General features: G+C 37.6%; 1 protein-coding gene across 1 annotated transcript in view; it reads left to right on the top strand.

The window, feature by feature from the left end:
• The window catches only part of NECAB1 (N-terminal EF-hand calcium binding protein 1), a 2535085-nt gene that overhangs the window by 2490996 nt on the left and 24299 nt on the right, over positions 1–19790 (top strand). Inside the window, exon 12 of the mRNA XM_044065383.1 lies at positions 15480–15571. Coding sequence (XP_043921318.1) covers positions 15480–15571 — 92 coding nt within the window. The remainder of the gene's footprint in view (positions 1–15479; positions 15572–19790) is intronic.

Below are 19790 nucleotides of genomic sequence, written 5' to 3'. Positions count from 1 at the left end.
CAGGGTCTTCAAAATCTGTCTTATGAGGATAGACTGAAATCATTATCACTTTACTCTGTGTCATACAGACTGCAGAGAGGTGACTTGTGCCTTGCATATAGAACAATCTTTGACCCAGCTTTAATGGAAATGCTGCATGACTTAAGTTTTGTTTTTGCTCATAACCAGAACAAAAATGCATCCAAAAATGGCTGTTTCCTGTATGGATGAATTCATTTGTTCGGTTTGTTTGGAACTATTTAAACTGTCAGTGATTTTGGAGTGTGGACACAACTACTGTAAGTCCTGTATTGATAATGTTTTGGAAATTGAAGGCACTCCCAAATGCCCGGAGTGTCAAGCTGCTAATCCTTGAAAGAAGTACATCCTTAATTGATTATTGTCTAAACTGGTAGATAAAACACAGAGTCTGGATCTCGAGGACAGCTTGAGTCCAAAGTACACAACCCCACCTGCAAATGTGAGCAGAGGCATCCAGCTATGTTCATAGGTTCATAGGTTGGTACTAGGCTATCAGCCCTAGGGCCTATACAAGCCTAGCCATAACAATTCCCTGGATATTTCTTCCCACACTATTTACTTCCCTGGACCACTGTCTAGCAGGGCGACTGATGTGATCCCCAGGGTGAAATTCCTTTCTCCCATCCAATCGTCAAGGTTCCTTTTGAAGAGGGCCAAAGAGACACTCTGCTTGACATGTATGGGCAATCTATTACAGTGTCTGGGGAGTCTCTGGGTCAGGAACCTATCCCTCCAGCATGTTTTGTTTATTGTGATGACAAGGTTTAGATCCCTGGAGTGTGTGGCTCTGAGGGATTGGGATTTCTTTAAGTGTAGCATGTCCAACAGCTCTTGGTTTGACTTGGCCTTGTATGTTAAGCAAAGATCGCCTCTGAGTAGACGATATGTGACAGAGTATAGCTGAAGTTTTTAAAGCGGTCAGCATAGGGCATCTGCTTTAGGCCTGTGATTCTTTTAGTGAGGTATTTCTATGGGCTTTCCAGTTGTTGCAGATGTCTTGAGAGGTACATACCAAACGGGGCATTGTATTCTATAATGGGTCTAATGAGGGATGAGTATAGTTGGGACAGTGACCTCCTTTTTTCTGGATGAAAAGCCCTTACTGATGAGGTGTGCCACATAGAAGGATTTCCTGACTGTTGTGGCGATGTGGTTATCGAAGGTGAGACCACTGTCCACCTGTGTCCCTAAGTCTCTTATCAAACTTTCGGAGTTTAGTGTACTGCCACCTATATGGTAATTCACGGATACATGTTTTTTCCCAAAGGGGATAACTATACATTTCTTGGCATTGAGCTTGAGCCCATGGCTCTGGCACCAAGCATCTGTTTCTGTAAGGCCCTTTTGTAGAGTATCCACATCATTTGGGGATTCAATAATGGCTCCCAGTTTGCAGTCATCTGCAAACTTTGTTATCCAGAGTCCCTTAGTGTTGGCTTGTACTTCAGAGAAGTAGATGCCAAACAAGAGCGGTCCCAGGACTGAACCCTGAGGTACTCCTCTTGTCACTTGGCTGGAGATGGATTTGGAGCCACCCCCCCACCCCCCCCCCCCCGCAGGATGGGCACAATCATCCTGCCTACCAGTGTTGTCAAGTAACCAGTCCACTAGCCAGACTTGAGTCATTTGCACTGCAGTCAATGCTTTATCCCTCTAAGTCACTGGTATAGGCTCCATTTACATTTATTAATTTATATGTGTTAACAGCTAAACCAAGTGGAACACTTATCATTAAGGAGTTGTGCTAACGCCATAAAATAGTGTTTTTCAAAAAGATTCATTAATAGATATGTAGATATATAAAGATACATGGTTAAATAGCAACAAAACTTTTTTTAGAAATTAAAACAATCAAAACCTCATACCATGCTATCTAGGTTGCCTATTCTGTTATAAAGATATTCATTCTTATCTGCTTAAAATAATGTGTTTTTTGTTATAGCACCCACTTAGAAGAGAAAATATAGACACATAAAAAAGAGTATATACATTTTGTAGATAATGATGTAGTGAACCATATTTGTATTTATAAGACCACACAATTATGTGTTTTTTTTTGCCATTATTCCTAGTCTGCTTGATAAGCACAAATGACAGTTTCAGAATCAGGGCGGACTTACACTGTGAACAATTCCTTTGGAATCTGCCCCTTGAGTTGGCATTTACACTACTATGAAGGAGACGAATAAGTACAGCACCTCTGTAGTACAAATAAAATCATATCCAACCACTGGATCCCACATATTCCATTTAGCTGACCTGTTTATTACATTTAAGTGGCTTGGCTTTTATTATACATACATGTAATTGGTAAGGGCAAATGTTCAAAAGAGTGAACACCCTTTTCTTTGTTTTTCAGCGTGGCATCTGCTCTGCTTGCAAGATAGCAGTACACAGATGTCTGGGAATTTGTCCTATCCTTGTTATTGTGTGATATCAGAACTGCTATATGTAGTTATTGGGGTGGGTGTGAGAGGTGCCCCTGAATAAAATATATTTTTTATTTGATCTAAAAAGATCTTTTTTGTTAACTCTTTTGAGTGTTCAATGTTTTATGATACAATTATATATATATATATATATATATATATATATATATATATATATATATATATATATATATATATGTGTGTGTGTACACACACTACATACACATATGTAAAAACAATTGGCGTTGGTTTAATCTGCTCTACAGAAATTCCTGGAGCATGCACAGAACATGTCGATATTTATATTTGTACAACTGACATTCTGACATCAATCTCCTGGATGTTGGCTTTCTGTCATTTTAGTAGGATGTCTGACACTTATAAATGAATATCAGGCATCTAATCAAAATGACAGAATGCTGACACCCAGGAAGGAGATCAACACCACTTGGTTGATTCAGACAAGTGGTCAACATATGCATAAGATGATTAGTCCCCAGGCAAGGAAATATTTATTTTTCCAGGGGATTCTGTGATCTCAGAGTTAGTATATATAATTAGCGGGGTGTGGGAGGTGCACCCCAAAAGTGATGAGCAGGGGGCTTGGTCCCCTGCAAAAACAATTGTCTTTGGTTTGGTCCACTCCAGAGTAATCCCCAGTGTGACTCAAAGGAATCTCATGGCTTGTCATCACCACACACAATTCATCGCAGTAGGTAAAATTGTCGTGCGCTGAAGATAAAAGGCTAATAAAAAAGACTGTCCTACTTACTTATCTGAAGAAACAAGACCATCAGTGGTTCTGATAATTCCACCTTGAATCCAAGACCCCTGTATACATCCAAAATTCGAGTCGCAGGGAGAACAATTACAAAAGCGAAATTAGAGATTAAAGGACTTGGGCATTTAGCTAAAACATAAAAATATAAGTAAAAGTTAAGTAGATTTTGTCAATACATTTTATTCAGTCATGATAAGCACTTTTGTCCACAAACTGAACTTCATCAGATCATCTTTTAAAACTAAAGTTTTTACTTTTGAAGTTTTGGACTGCTGTTAACTCTTGCTGAATGCCTAAAGTTTAATTAATTGCTGTGATTTTGGAACAAATAAATACAGCCTCTCTCATGCTGGGGTCAGCTATTCTCCTTGCTTCTGTGATTTCTGTCCTTACATATCTGGAGATAACATTCACAGTTCTGCTGATGTGCTTGACAGGTAACACATGAATAGCACAATCGCAGTTATCCAGCAATAAGCAACTGTAAATGTGAAGAAGTCTTTAAAACAATAAACTAGTTATTGTGGCAAAGTAATGCAAGTACCCCATGGCAGTGCCCCTTATCTGCAAATAATATTCCTTGTTAAAACTAAAATAGTTGTGTGTTAACCAAAATTCAAGTAACTCCAAAATGTAGGCACTGCAGGGCCCGTCACCCAGTATTGATGCCATAGCTTCAAGACCCTTACCTGTTGTAATATTCGTATACAAATAAGAAATATCCAAAGTGGCCCAAAAATATTCTTTTCTCCACACCATATTCTGCATTAGAACACAAAGCTCTTGTGTGTTCTTTATGTGAGCTGGTACGGAACTGAAATGAATTTTAAGTAAAGAGTCCAATAATACACCCACATTTTCCAGGTAAGAACCGATGCCAGCAACAATCAGTATCCCAGGTGGCCTGCTTACATTTTTGTGAATCTTTGGTATAAGATAAAAATATGGGCCTCGAACATTGGCAACAAACAACTTCTTAACAGACTGTGATGAAAGGAACCCCAGTCTTTCCCCCTTCTCTAATAGTTCACTTAACTCAATTTTAAACCGTGCAAAAGGGTTGTGAGGAAGCTTAATATAAATTCTGTTGTCACACAGAAGTTCAGTTACCATGCTCTGGTAGCCAGATTTATCCATAATAACCCAGTTACCATCCTTGTCTGCTACCCTAAAAATATAATCTCCTATCTGGCCATGAAGTTTGAAAAATCCTGCCATTCTTTACTTAAATTAAATTGTTTACATTTAAATTTACTAAATTCTTTTTCAATGTTATTCAACAACAATTTTTCAAACACAGCAAAAATAGGAGACAGTTTAGGGGGACAAAAGGTGTTTTCCACATTAGGTAAACTAGGAATCTTAAGCTGACCATAACCAGTAACAAAAGCAGTGCTGCATTCAATGCGTTCTTCAGTGCTGCAATTAAGTACATTTAAACTTTCATCGTAGTCATATATAGATACATCTAGCAATGAGTCCTCAGAATTTTCAGATATGGATGAAACATTTCTTTGCGTGTTAAATAAAGTGTCTCAGGAAAAATACACTTTCAAATAAAGTTTGCGACAGAATTTTCTAGCTTCAATAAGTACATTAGCAAGAGAGGGACATTTAGTAGGAACAAACTTAGCTCCCTTTAACAACACACCAATAACTGGGTCAGAAAGTGCTAAATTTGCTAAATTAATAATTTTTGAACAACCAACATTGCTACCTTGAATTTCATTGAGTCCATTATCAACAATTTGTGAAGATACATGTTGCAAATGTCCAAAAATTGACGTTTCCCTTTCTTTTTCTGTTTGCTCCCCTGTATTCCCATTGCTGCCGCTGTGCCGAAAACCCTAAGAGCCCTGCAATGAACCCAACTGGTTCTCCTGGCCAGCTGATCCTGCATTAGGCAGCATCTCAAAAGAGACATTCTTTTTTGATGAAGTTTCAGGTGAAGAGTATGAAGAATCATGACTAGATGACAAAAAACTGTTCTTTCTATTATGCAACCTTTCCTTAGAAGGAACCGGCGAACTGAATAAATAGAACCACTGGCAAAGTCATTTATGTCCCTTTCTAGTTTTTTCTTCTTTCTGCCAATCGTTTCAGCTTCCATTTTATTCAGTTTTTGTTTAATGTCACCAAATTTTGTGATAAAAGAGTGCTCAGAAAATTGTTGTTTTAATGAGCTCTCTAGGCTAGTAATCTCTTGCTGAACTTGCTTTAAAGTACGCAAGTTCCTTTTCATTAGGATTTTTAACCAGTCCAAAGTACATTGTAATGGAACCTCATGCCATTCTAGCAATAAATCTTGTTCTGCCTCTGTAAACCCTCCAGCTGGAAGTCGGACTATACATAGACCTCTGGGAGTTATATTTGAAGCCAAATATTTCTCTAGCAGTTTAGTGTCATAAAAAAGATTAATTTCTTTTACCATCAGTCTCTCCAGCTGTTCAAACTTCACTAACTGGTCATTATAACCTGCAGAGCTCCATGGATCAGCTCCAGTAAACCGGGATTCTCTCTCCTTAAAAAGTTCCATGGACAAGCTATTTGTTGCAGCTTCCATCATAACATCAGTCACCAAAACAACTGGTAACACCAACAGTGCCACGCTATAAACACTTATCAAAACCAAAGAAAAAACACAATAACCTAATAAATCCAAAAGGCATACACAGATTTGGAGTACCAAATAGCTTTAATCCTGTTACCTTGGCATTTTGCCTTCAAGGGATATCAACATATCAAATTGTAAAGCAAGGTTTAAATTTTAATCATGTGGTGTTATATACATTCTGAGTTGTAGGTATGATAAGGTTAGATGGTATATAGGTCAGACCAAAAGAAATGTTAAGATTAGAATTTTGGAAGCTTTTTTAAGTAGAAAGAACAGGTGGAAAACTGCACAAAGGGTGCAAAATCATATTCATGCCATTAAGGAAGAAGAGAATTATATAACGTCCTGTAAAACAAGTTTCTTTTGTGTATACTTGAGAAAGTGAATTTACCAGAAAGAGGAGTAGACACTGAGTCCGTACTTGACAGATGGGAGCTATTTTGACAGCTGGAGATAGCTGCCAGTATTCCAGTGGAGCTGAATGACTTCATTTCCTTTAAACCTTATTTGAAAGACAGTGGACATAAATTAAACTAATCTATGTCCTGGGTTGTGACAGTTGATTTTGATTCACTTTTTCTACTGTTTATTTTGTTTTTAATTTTTTGTTCCACTTCTGCTTCATTATTTCTAAATTTATCCTAGTGTCCCATTCATTGATGGGTCCACCAGCCTCTCCTACAGCCCCCAGACTATCTCCATTCTAAGGCAGAATCATGGAACCCATGGGCATTCGGGGGGTACTTCCATTTACTGCTTCCAACAGGGGAGATTTACATTTATGACCTACCCCTTGATTCCCCCTCTCCTGTTTTTGGCTGTTACATTTAAAGGGTGCTGCCCTTTATTTACCCATCTCCCCCACAGGGAATGCCTAAATTAATGCCCCACCCCAGGAAGGGCACACATTCCTACCTGCCAGCGCCTCAGACATCCAAGCCGCCAGTGGAATTCGTGTCACCTGGGCTATAGTTAGGGCTTTATCCCTTTATGCTACATGTATTCATTTTGTAACAACTGTATGTATTGGACTACTGATGAGTGACTAATGTATTGTGATAGGTACTGACAGAATATGTGACTAGTATAATTCAGTTAAATGCCAAATGTGGTGGTTGAAATGTTTAGAAGTCTGATGTAATGTGTGGACAAAAGTATTCACTAGTAATAAGTTTCACTTGAAAAATACAGGCTGATTGAGGTCTTTTTTTTTTCTATTATGTCTGAAATGCTACAGTCTTGGATTGACATTATGGATTTGTGTACCTCTGGTTCTCATATGTGCATCTACAGATAGAAATATAAAATGATGAAAGTAAAACTGGCCAATCAGAGTGCTAAAGAAATGAAAACCAGACTAATAAATCCAAAAATCAGCACACAGAGCTGGAACCAGAACTGATACGTCAGCAAACAATCTTTATTTGATACACGTGTATCAAATAAAGATTGTTTGCTGACATATCAGTTCTGGTTCCAGCTCTGTGTGCTGATTTTTGGATTTATCAATCAGAGTGCTATCAAAGAGCAGTTAGGTACTGAGCTTCAGATGTATTTCATGCATGGGAGAAAGGCAGTGCAGGCCACTCAAATCTAACATTCAGTCTCAGCTCTCCTCACTCACAGCCTTTAACATTTCATTGGCAGTCATTTTTCTTACTTGCAATAGAGGAAGAACAGTATTCTGCAGTGAACTCCTACATATTTTTAACAAAAGCAGAAATACTTTCTTAAAACTGATAAAAAAATAAGAGTTCAAGTGTAAAAACTTGTTTGCAGGGAAAGTGTAAACAGAAAGACTCCATAGTTCTTTTGAAACTTAATATTTGAAATGTCGCACAGAAGTAGGGCAATGTTGATTCAACGGGTCTACTTTAGAAGACAGAAAAATCAAAAAAATCAAACGCTCACATGAGCAAAGAATCAGGAATTAAATTTTTAGTTTTTTGGATCACAGTACAGTGAAGCTTTCGAGTTCCTGATTATTCGCTCGTGTGAGTGTTTGATTTTTTGATCTTTCGGTGTTCTGATATAGACCCAATTCAACATACGATTTTCAACAGTGGCTACAAAATGACATTTAAAAACAAAAGTGTAATGACGGTAGATGGAATAGCCCTTAAAATGACTACCCTGAAAAGAAATGTCATGCTGAAATTCACTGTAGTTAAAAGTTATAACCTTGTAAAATAGTCAGTTATTGTGGGTAACACAGTTGTTTTAAAAACATATTCTACAAATTCCAACGCTTAACATTTTGAGATCAAATTTTCAACATATTACCTATGAACCACCAGCACCTGAACAATAACATTCAATTAATGCCGCTTAGATCTAATGAGATTTGTAACATCTGTGAAATGACATTTAATAATGCCACCATGCAATGACACTCAACAGTGAAACAGAAGGGTCCCTAGAAATGACTAACCTGAGTAGTTCATGGCAAAATGCACTGTAATTAAAAATACTGTAAAATGTTATTACTGTTGCAAACCTTAAAATTTCAGTGTTCTATCTATGGACCCCATCATCATAATATTCAATTAGTGTTACTTGGATCTAAAATGTTGTTTTAAGCAATAAGAAAATGACATCTAAAAATGAAACTGTTCAATAGAAACCCTCCCTAAAATAATAACCTCGGAAAATTTATACAAAATTTCCACATGCTAAAAAAGTTATGCTACACAGCAATCAAATAAAAAAAAAAATAATTATTTTACATTAAACACCACAGAACATTGAATCATATCTTTAGAAGTTTGTTTATGTAATTATCAAAGTGCAAAAAATGCAGCTGTCCATATTCTAAGTGCAATACGGCATTTTTGGGTGTGTACATCAAGGACCATAAGACACTTGCCTAGCACCACAGACGTGATAATATTTGTACCACACAAAACCCTTTGCGCATTGTTGCATATACATACACACGGATATTTATATAGTTAGTCCCTGACCAAGGATTATTGCCAATGGTAGTCATTAGAGGTCTCTCTGCCATTTGTTTTTCCATATAATTTAATTCTGTGCTCCTCAATCAATGTGTTGAAATTACATATTTTAACACTATCACGTCATCAGAGTATCTGTGATGCTGCAATCAATGCATTAGGACTTTAAATAGGAAAAGAAAAGATTGATATATAAACTTATTAAAAAGCTAAAACAATGAGTGAGAAAGTCACACAGAAAAACAATCAGTAAAAACTAAATGAAAACTCCAGCCAAGCTAGAACTTCCACTGAGTGACCTCTCAAACCTCTTGTATCAGAAGCACACGGGTATATGCAAATGATCCTTATGAACATCAGCTGTTCTGCTATATGGAGATTCTGAATGCCCATGACTTATTTCTTTTTAAAATCATTTCAATGGGCAATTTCAGGCCAATAAAGCCAAATCCCACTAGCTGTTTCAATAAACTAATAAAATAAGATAGAACTGAAACACATTTGCTAATGTTGCACAGTCTAAATGTCTTTTTGTAGACATCGCTGAAAATATGGCAGATGCTCTGCAACTGTCTTATTATGGGTCATGCAGTGTGCCAACAGAGAATCTGAGGGAAATACCACATTCTCTCTCAGTCTGTCACATTAATGTGTAGGATTTACAGCTATCCATTTATGATAATGTAGAGCACTTTAAATAGTGCAGATGTCAAACTGAACTATCGAAGTCTTTGCATTTTTCTCTATTCTGTTTTAAGAATTAAACAGTACATAAATATTGATCCCCTCATACTCCATTGCCTAAAGTGTGACTCTGAGCAAGTCACTTAACCAAACAGCTCTCCCAGGCTGAGCCTAAAAAGGGTCCATGTAGATCATTATACAATCCTGGTTAACAAACAAAAGAATTAATAAATAAATTCCATGTAAATTCATGGCACAGAATCTATACATATTTAGAGAATGGGTAACCTGTAGATCGCACCCTGATTGGAGATTTAATGTTCTCCAGCAGGGTGTTAATCTACAGGTAATGTCCACTGAAAAACTAGTTCATCACTTCACGGCAGCATATCAAAGTTGCCATGGAGCTTGGACTGAAAAGTACCCAATGGCTGACATTATTTTATGCTCACTAAGCAGGGTTTCTGCTGTTTAGCGACTGTAAAATATAAAAAGAAGAAAAAAAAAAAAAAAAAGTATGTGTGTTTGTCTGTGTGTGAATGCATGAATGTGAGTGAGAGCGAGATCGACTGAGCCTTTATTTCACACTCGCTAAGCAATGCTTTTGCTGTTTAGAGAGTTCAAAAACTAAATAAAACAGAAAAAAGTCTGCGTGTGTTTATGTTTCTGTGTCAATGTCTCCAAAAAATTGTGGAAGCTGTTTCAGCACAAGGAATCTGAAACAAGAAAACCTCTGGAAAGTTAAGCTATGTTTCCATACAGTATGCTTGTGGTTTATGCTGCTATTTGTGATTCTTGAAACCAGTTTTATGTTGGCAAGACATGCAGAAAGATCTTGGACAGAATAAAGGAGCACTGTGCTGCCATTCATGCTGGGGATGTTTCTAATGCACTAGGGAAACATAACATAACTTGCCAGAGGTTTTCTTGTTTCAGATTCCTTGTGCTGGAACAGCTTCCACAATTTTTTGGAGACACTGACATCCTTTAGGAACTAAAGGAACTTAAGTGGCAATTAAAACTTAACGCTGACAAGTCACCAGGGCTTAATGAAAATCTAAGCATCAAATGTGGCGTAAGGTGGAGACTTTGATTACGTTTACATACATACGTCATCTAGCTGAGTACCTAACTGCTCTTTGATATGTTAATACTTATTTCTTATTTTTAGGTTTGTGTTTTATACTTTATGACTTTTTCAGGGCATATATAACTCTACAGTTTGGTTTTTCGTTGTTTCTGAGGAAGTTCTACTACATTAAAGAATGAAAGCACGAAAACAAACTGCACAGTGTTCGAGTCTGTTTTTGTTCCTCCATATGTCTATTTTTTATTTTTGCTGTTTGAAGTTCTTTAGTCTATTAATTTTATTTCTTCATTTTATGGTTGGTGTTTTATACTGGATATTTTAATTCTTCTTAATTTGGTAAAATATGCTTCAGTGTCAGGGTATTCATCATCTATAGTGATTGAATTTACATTTACCATAAGTTCATTATCAGATACTTTTATAAGTGGCATTTCACATGCTCATGAGGTTAAGCATTTTGTAATTACAGCCTTTAGAACAGAAAATATTAAAACAACTAAAAGAATAGTACCAATTATTGTAATGATACCTTGTAATTTACTAGTCCCCAGGTTACCAAATGTACTGCCCAACCATCCAAAGAGTGTCCATTGTTTAGAGGTGCTGTCCCTCTTGGCCTTCTGTTCCATGAAATTAACCAACTTTTCTTGTTCATCATGATAGTCACTAATATAAGAACATGACTTCCTATGAGGGCATATGCCCCCCTTAACAGCAAGCATTAGGTCAAGTGCCAACTGATTCTGTAATACCACAGTTTGAATTTCAGTCATTTCTTGATTTGCCATCCTGGTGTGATGTAAAGTATGATTTGCTACCTCATGAAGAATTTCACCAAGCATGGTGATTTTGAGTATTGTCCTTTGAACTTCATACCCAGGAGTAAAGACTGAAAATACTTGTTCTGCCCAGTGAATTGCCCATTTATTTCTCAGTCTGCCTGCTAGAAGGTTCTTAAAGTTTTGAATAGAAGGAGTAATATAGCCTACAAAACAACATCCAGACCAGTTTGTAGTCAACCAGGGGTAGGTACAATCACCACACATGTAAGAACACTCCTCTATCATGCCCATGCCATGCCCCCAGTCATAGATTTTAAGTGTAAAGATTTCAACACACTTTCATATCTAGTGTCATTGCATTTGCTGGTTCACACTGGTACAGTTCCATTTCTGGCATATCATGTGTCTCCATGATTTGTGGCTGAAAGCTGAAGTGACACAACCTTTGAAAGGTCAGTCACATTATGCCAAGTTAGATTAGTGTCACTAAGATCCTTTTCAAATGCCACCTGTGATGTAGGGATTGGAGTCATGGGAATATCCACCTTAGAATGCTAATATATTTATAAATACATCCAACGGTTTTTCACTTTTAAATCCGCAGCATATTTTCAAAGAACCAGCAGGAAACTCTTTTCTCTTGACCAGGTTATAAGAGGAAACAGCAACAAAAACAAAGTGAAAGTACCTGCTGTCACTGGATTCATCATGAACTGCTGTCTGAATTGATTTTCTCTTAATCTTTCACTGGGGTAGATGATTCGTCTCTCGCACTTCGATCTTACTTTGTTTGCTGACAATGATGGCTCATCTGGAGTTTTCACAGAACAAGTCTTTTTTTTTTTTACACTCAAACAGTAATTTTTATGAAAGTTTTAACAAAAACCCAGTCACTGGGCCATAGTTGGTGACATGGCTGGTTAGGGAGTTTATCAAACAGTTTTGTGGTACTGCTGCAAGAAATTAATAAGTTTTATGCAGTAAGACAAAATAAGATAATCTGTTAGAGTTCATTTTTTTATTTGACACAGGGGGAGTAGCTGGAAAGGCCATGGGTGTCTCCATTAATATCTCATAGGGGATCAATCTCCTCATAGTATTTAATGTACTCATACTCACTAACCCTAACGGAAGTGCCTCTGGCCAGTTATGGTTTGTTTCAGCACACATCTTTGAAATCTTATTTTTAGGGGTCCTATTAACCCTCACTACTAATCCAGATGACTGTGGATGGTTGGGACAGTGAGATTCAACTTAGTATTAAAAATTTTGCATAGTTTTTTTAATCAGAGAATTTTTTTAGCAAGTTCCCTGGTCACCATCAATAGTACAAGGTGCACCAAATTTAGGTATACATTTAAATACAATTTTTTTAATAATTGTTACAGAATCTGCTTTGTGACATGGGTAAGCTTCCACCCATGTAGAAAACATAGGGACCACTACTAACACTTACTATAAATTATGAACTTTTGGCATCTGGACAAAATCCAGCTGCACATTAACAAAAGGTCCCCAAGGTGGTGGTAAGCATGCAGCCCTAATGGTTGCATTTTTGCTAGCATTATGCTCTAAGCATATTACACAATTATTAACATACCAAAGTATCAAAGAGAAGACATGAGGGGCATACCAACTTTGGGTAATTTGATTAAATAAAGCTGTCTTACTTAATGATATGCCTGTACTAGGTAAGGTATCAAGGAGGCAGGTGCCACCAGTTAGCCATTTGGATGTCACCATAACCCATCAGTGGACTTACAGCATCTGTCTTTAAGCCACTGCTGAACTTCTCCCTGTGGCGCTTCATTTTGGAAAGCTGGTACTGTTTTAAAATCTAACATATCATTGCTGTTAGAATCTTGCAATAGTATCATATGAAAATTTGCACAAGGTCCTTTTACAACTTACTAGCAGCTTGCTCTGCCAAATTATTTCCATTTGAAACAGTATCTATACCCTTCTGATGGGCACTACATGTAACTACTGCTAATTAATATTTTTTTAGGTAACAAAACAGTCTCTATTTTTTGTTAAAGCAAAACATTATTATTGGTGCAGAGCAATATTCTTATGACCAAATTTTCATTTTGATCTCCTCCACAGGCACCATCCACAAATAGATCCAGTTCAGCTTTGGGTATAGGAGTGCCCTTTATGTCATTTCTAGGAGAAAGCAGATAATTAGTCACACCCACATACAATCATGCTGTTTACTGTTTTCATCAGTAGGTAACAAAGATGCAAGATTTAGAACAGGACAGTGTATGAGAGAAATGATGGATTAGAAAGATGTGTAAGTGCATATTTAGTTAGACGAGTAGTTGAGTTCTCATTTTAAGTAAGAGAAATGATGCAGAGTGAGGAGGAGTTACTGTAAGACCATGCCCAATCACCAGTGATTACGCAAGAGCGACTAGAATGGTGGCAGCGGCCACTGCCCTTAAACATGGTGAACATCCCTTTGCAACAGAATAAAGGGGTGTGCTGTAATAAGCTAATGGGCGATAGTTGGCCCCATGTTTGTGTGCAAGTACTCCCTGAGCAAATCCATTTCTTTCATGACAAAATAAAATGAAAGTCTTTTCATAATCTGGTAACCCTAAAGCTGGGGCAGTAGCTAAAGCTTGCTTTAAATTTTGAAATTTATTTTCCTCTTCACTATTCCAAGGAAGGGACTCTGGTGTGTCTTGATTTAAAAAAAAAAATTGTCAAAGGTTTAGCATTTTCTTCATAGTTAGAAATCCACTGTCTACAATATCCTGTCACACCTAAAGAATCTAAGCTGACACTGAGTAGTTGGATGTGGTGCTTTAGCTATTGCCTCAGTACGAGATGGTAAAATCTGCCTACAACCCTAAAATATCAAATGACCAAGATAACTCACCTGAGGTGACAATAGCTGTAATTTCTGTCTTGACACCTTGTGTCCTTTTTCTGCAAGAATATTTAAAAGTTGTAGGGTATCCTGTTGACACTGCTGAAAAGAATTAAATGCCATTAGTAAATCGATTACATATCGCACTAACACAGATCCACCTGGAAATGTCACATCTTCCAAATCTTTTTTTTTAGAATTTGAGAAAATAATGAAGGCAGTTCAGTATATCCTTGTGGCAACTGTGTCCAAATATATACTGCTGTCCCTTATAAGTAAAAGCAAACAGAAACTGACTTTCACTGTGGATAGGTATAGAAAAGAATGCTAAACATGGATCTATCACACAAAACATATTTTGCTGTAGGTGGTATGCAGCTCAGTATTGTTGCTGGATTTGGAACCATAGGAAACGTTGGTAATACTGCATTGTTTACAGCCCTCAAGTCTTGCACAAACCTGTAAGTATCTTTTCCTGGCTTATTCACAGGGAGAATAGGAGTATTACAAGGGCTGTTAGTTGGCACTATTATTTTTTGTTGTATCAAGGACTGAATTACAGGTTTGATTCCCTGCTGTGCTTCTGGTTTTAGTGGATACTGCAGAACTCTAGTGAGAGGTTTAGATGGATTTAATTTTATTGTTACTGGTTTTAGTTAGCAGGTACCTGCTGCAGCAGTTTTTCATTTGTCCGAATGCCTTCCAAAGACTGTTCCTCAGCTTCTGCTAAGACTGCTAATACTTCACCCTCTGATTCTGTTGGAACATCTAAATACACCCTTTCTGGTGTGCAGTAAATAGTACAACCCAGCTTGCATAACAGGTATCTCCCTAGCAAATTTACCAGTGCAGTAGTACTCCAGAACAAAGAATGCCTTTTTAATTGGTTTTAAAGAAATGGGTATAGGTTTTGAAACAGGATATGTAACAGTAGCATTTGTTATTCCAACTGCCTTTACTTTATGTTTTGATACTGGTATTTGACTATCTGGGGTAACTTTTAATACAGACCTAGTGAACAGGTCACGTATGTAGGCTGATTTCTTTTTAACTTACAAACAAAAATGCACATTTGAAATGATCTATTCTTAAGTGTGTACAGAATATATGGCATGTTGGCTGACACCTTCTTCTAGGTGTAGGTGCTTATTTGACTTGCTTACTGTACATTACATAAAGGCAGGTATAAATACAAATATGACATTAATTATTATTTTTTTATTTCTTTTGAATTCCTGTACAGCCATCTTCAAACTAACTGCAGTAAGGCCTTCCAGAGAAGTAATGTTGATTTTCTGGAAACACCAGAGCATATGACAAGCATGCTTGTACCTGGTAAGTACACAGTCCCTCTGATTTAAGAACAAAGTTATCTCAGTCTTCAGAGTTCTTTAGAGGTTCTTGACACAAAAAATGCCATATGAGTGCATTATGTTTTCCTTTCTTGGAAACCTAGCTGTATTTATAAAAGTTGGCTCATTTAACATGTAGGAAGAACCTGATTATGAGTAATGGCTTTATAGCAGACATTAACATTACTAAAAATAAAATTAAAAACAAGAATAAAAAATGTCTACTGCAAATTAACTGATGGTCAACAGAATTTCTAACAAAGATATGAACTTATGAAACAGATAAGGAGGACAAAAATCCCTACAAGATGAATATAAAGTGCTGCTGTGCCTGCCAATAAAGCACCACAAAAGCACAGATAAGTTAGCTGAATGCCTGGAGCCTGGCCAGATGTCTTCATTGGCTGAAAAAAGGCTGGTGAGTAAACCATAAAGAGCTTTTATCCCTCTCATAAGGTGAGGCAACCTCCAAGCTGATTATACTAAGTAGGGGATACAGTTCCTTGCAGGGGGATGCCGGGCAGACGTCCCTACAAAACAACCATGTTTTCCAGCTGATTAGTCATTCTTCCACGTTATGTTGGTTTAATCAACCTACAAAAAATGTCTTGTATTATTCCACAGCAACAGAATTGGAAAAGCTACTGCCACATAATTTATACAACACCGGGATTAGAATTGCAGTATTGCAAGCTGCTCCAGTGGCATTGGGTGGTAAAGCCCTAACTATGGCTTAGTTGACATGGGTTCAGTCAGTGGCTCAGGCAATTGATGGAGCAGCAGGGAGAGAGAACTGTGCTGATCCTGGGTGAGGGGTGCTCTTTGAAAAAACTTTCTTAGGAAAGGTCAGGTCCCTCAGACATTATTGATAAGTGCAGGAGATGAGCAGGGAGTGGGTAGGGTATATAAAGAACCACCCCTAGGATGGATGTGGAGATGACTGAGCCCCCAGGACCCCCTTAGGATCCATTACCACCACCAGCAAAAATAAATAAATAATAATAAAATGGAGTAAGTCCAGGGGGTAAAATATGGGCTGGTAGACATGGGACATGGGACTGGTTGAAAGACGTCCGAAGGTGGACCACAAAAAAAAAATTGCTTCATGACTGCAAAAGCTTCAAATATGTGCATAAGATGTTCTTGCTCAGTTGCAGAGACTTCAGTAATAATCTTGAGAAAACAAGGCATGCATTTTTGGTGCACATTTTTATTTTGATAAATAAATGACATGACCCATAAAAAGACCCACGTAGTGCACAAATTTAATTTTACATTAGAGATTACACCAGTGTGCTTTTTTCTTTGTAAATCATTGCTGGTATAAAGTCTGTGTGTGCACTGACAGTGATTTTCTGGTTTTGAGACATTTTTTTCCTTCTTAGAATTGATCATGGAGTTGGTATATATAATTTCTGGGAGTGCAGGTGGCTTATCCCTCTCCCTGTAAAAAAAAAAAAAAAAAAAGTAGATTTTGTTTTTATTTGAATCATTGTGATTCAAAGTATTCTGTATTTGATTCTTTGTCAGTCAAACAGTTCAGTCAACACAGACAGGTGATAGGTGTGTGAGCTCGATAATTCCTGAGTCAGGAAATATTTCTTTTCCCTGCCAATAATATATATATATATATATATATATATATATATATATATATATATATATATATATATAAAATTAGTGGGGATGTGAGGGATGCATGGGGATTGCCACACTGAAGAAAACACTTCCTGTTGCTTTAGTCCAATCCAGGGTAATCCCCAGAGGATGCACAGTGTGTGTCTGTATTGGTGACTTCAATGTTATGTTGTCAATCTACTGGGTGTCAGAACACTGTCCATTCGATCCAGTGCATACACCTATATTTTATGCACACACACAATGAAATTAATCAACAGAAAAGATTGAAAAAAAAAATCAACAAAACAATGTGTATGCTCCAAGAGGTGGTAGAGTGGATAGCATTGTCACCTTACAGCAATAGGTTTTCCAGTTCGATCATCATCTGGGGTGCCCTCTGTGCAAAGTCTGCATGTCCTCTCTGTTTTTGTGTGGGTTTCCTCTGCATGCTCTGGTTTCCTCCTACATTCTGAAGACATGCAGTAGGTGGATTGGACACTCTAAAGTGGTCATAAGAGTGAGTGTGCATGTGAGTTGTGTGGTATCGAAAAACAGCCACGGCAAAGCTAGCCAGCCAATGGTGTGACCTGACCCTTCAGTCTAGATGACTGTCATTTCTAAAGTGACACCCTGACCCCATGTGCAAAAATGGGAAAAATTGTTATGGATGGATGGAAAAATGTCTGTGCTCCAAGAAATAATCTTGGAGCATGCAAATTAACTACAATGTTTTGTGTAGATGACAAGCACCCTGCACCCTCACACCGCCTGTTAATTAAATATACCAGCACTAAGATTGCACAACACCAGAGATAGTGCATGCTCCCTAATCCTGGTATTATAGCGATCCCACACAAAAGTCAACAGCTTTCTTACCAGCCACATTAAGCAGGCAGGAAAGCTGTTAAGTTAAGCATCAGTTGGCCAAAGTATGGAAAAAAAAGTCTGGAAACAAGATGTTGCTGATGTATGTTGCTAATGGTTATGGATATGGGGATAAAAAACAAATGTGAGATGTGGCTAAGAGGGTGGAAATTTGACCAGAAACAGGGTGCAACAGTTATCAATCAACTTTCTAATGAAAAGGCACTATATTATTGTATTATACATAACATATTGCATAGGATACTGGACACAGTGCTAACCATACTGGATCCTGTTTTTTTTTTGTCTAGAGAGCTAGCACCCTCAATTCATTTTAACAGTTTGCTATACCATCTCAGTTTGACTCCATCTTCATTAACTACAGCAACTCCACCAAAGGCTTGTATGATATCATGGAGTTGGAGGACTTGCAGTACATATGTACCACATCTACTGGATGCCCTTCTGTCCACTTCACTTATGTTTGTGCCACAAAAATGAACCAAGCTGGACTGGCACAACTTTTGGTGTGTGTAGATAAACTGTTGACAGTCTGCAAGAGAGTCAGCAATCAGGAAGTCCTGTAACCTAACCTACATCATTTTCCCATGGCCTTTCCAGGGTGGAAGTGAGACTGAGGGGGTCATGGTGGCCTGACTTCTTTACTGTAATGCAAGTAAATCACCATAATATCTTTAAGTTCAGCCGTGCCACTTTGATTTTCCAGTTTGAAAAGAATGTTTGTGTACTTCAACCTGTGCTCTATCAAGTGCTGCCACCAACTTTTTAGCATCATAGGAGCCAATGTGTTTGATCATTATGCTGTGCCTCCCCCAAATCCACCAACTTCATTAACAACAGTCTCTCTGGTCACTTGCACATCTGTCCATTTGTTACTAGCTGTAAGTATCCTATTTTCCCATGCCAACACCCTGCCCATTCATTCTTCTGCAAATATAAAGGAGGGAAGTCATTAATTCATTGCTGCTGCCTTCTCTCTGACTTCCTGATATCCCCCTTCCAGCAATTCAATATCCATGGAAGTCATTCATTGTTTTACAGTGCATCTTTCTTGAACTTATAGTACATATTCTTCTCCTCATTTTCCATTACACTTAAGTTTTTTCACTAGTAACTTCCCTTATCCATTTTATTCTACACTGTTGTCTCCTCTTCATATAATTTCTCTTCATTAAGGTAAAGGATTTCATGCCCTGCTTTACTCCTTCCTTGACATGTCACACGACTGTTCTTCAGTAATCATTTCTTTACTGTACTTCATTAATATTTCGCACCATAAAGATTAGTTTTCATTGTGTGTAGCCCTCGGTCTCCTACTTCTTTAGAATCCTGCTATCCATATTGTTCCACCCGTTATCTGATTAACTCCATTATGCTTTTTTTTGTTTTTTCCTTATCTTGCGTGCTTATAGCATTAACAAACACTACTAGAATGTCAGCTTTTCCCATTTTTTGAAGTGTTTCCCAGCTTTGTCTTTCTACACTCTTACAGCTACCACGTTAATTGCTTCCATGCATGCAGTCATACAGTCCTGTACCTTTTTACTTTTTTAATAGGATCTGATTTAGTCTAATGCCAGCATTGGAGCATTCTTAATGTCAAGCTCTCGTTTATTTCTACACCATATCATCTTGCTTTAGAATGCAGTACTCCATCTGAAGCATCACGCTTCACCATCCCTCTTTTTCTTGTCCTG

This window comes from Protopterus annectens, chromosome 3.part0 (genome assembly GCF_019279795.1).
Source record: "Protopterus annectens isolate FY-2018-M chromosome 3.part0, PAN1.0, whole genome shotgun sequence".
Taxonomy (NCBI): Eukaryota; Metazoa; Chordata; order Ceratodontiformes; family Protopteridae; genus Protopterus; species Protopterus annectens.
This window is presented reverse-complemented; position numbering and strand designations above follow the sequence as displayed.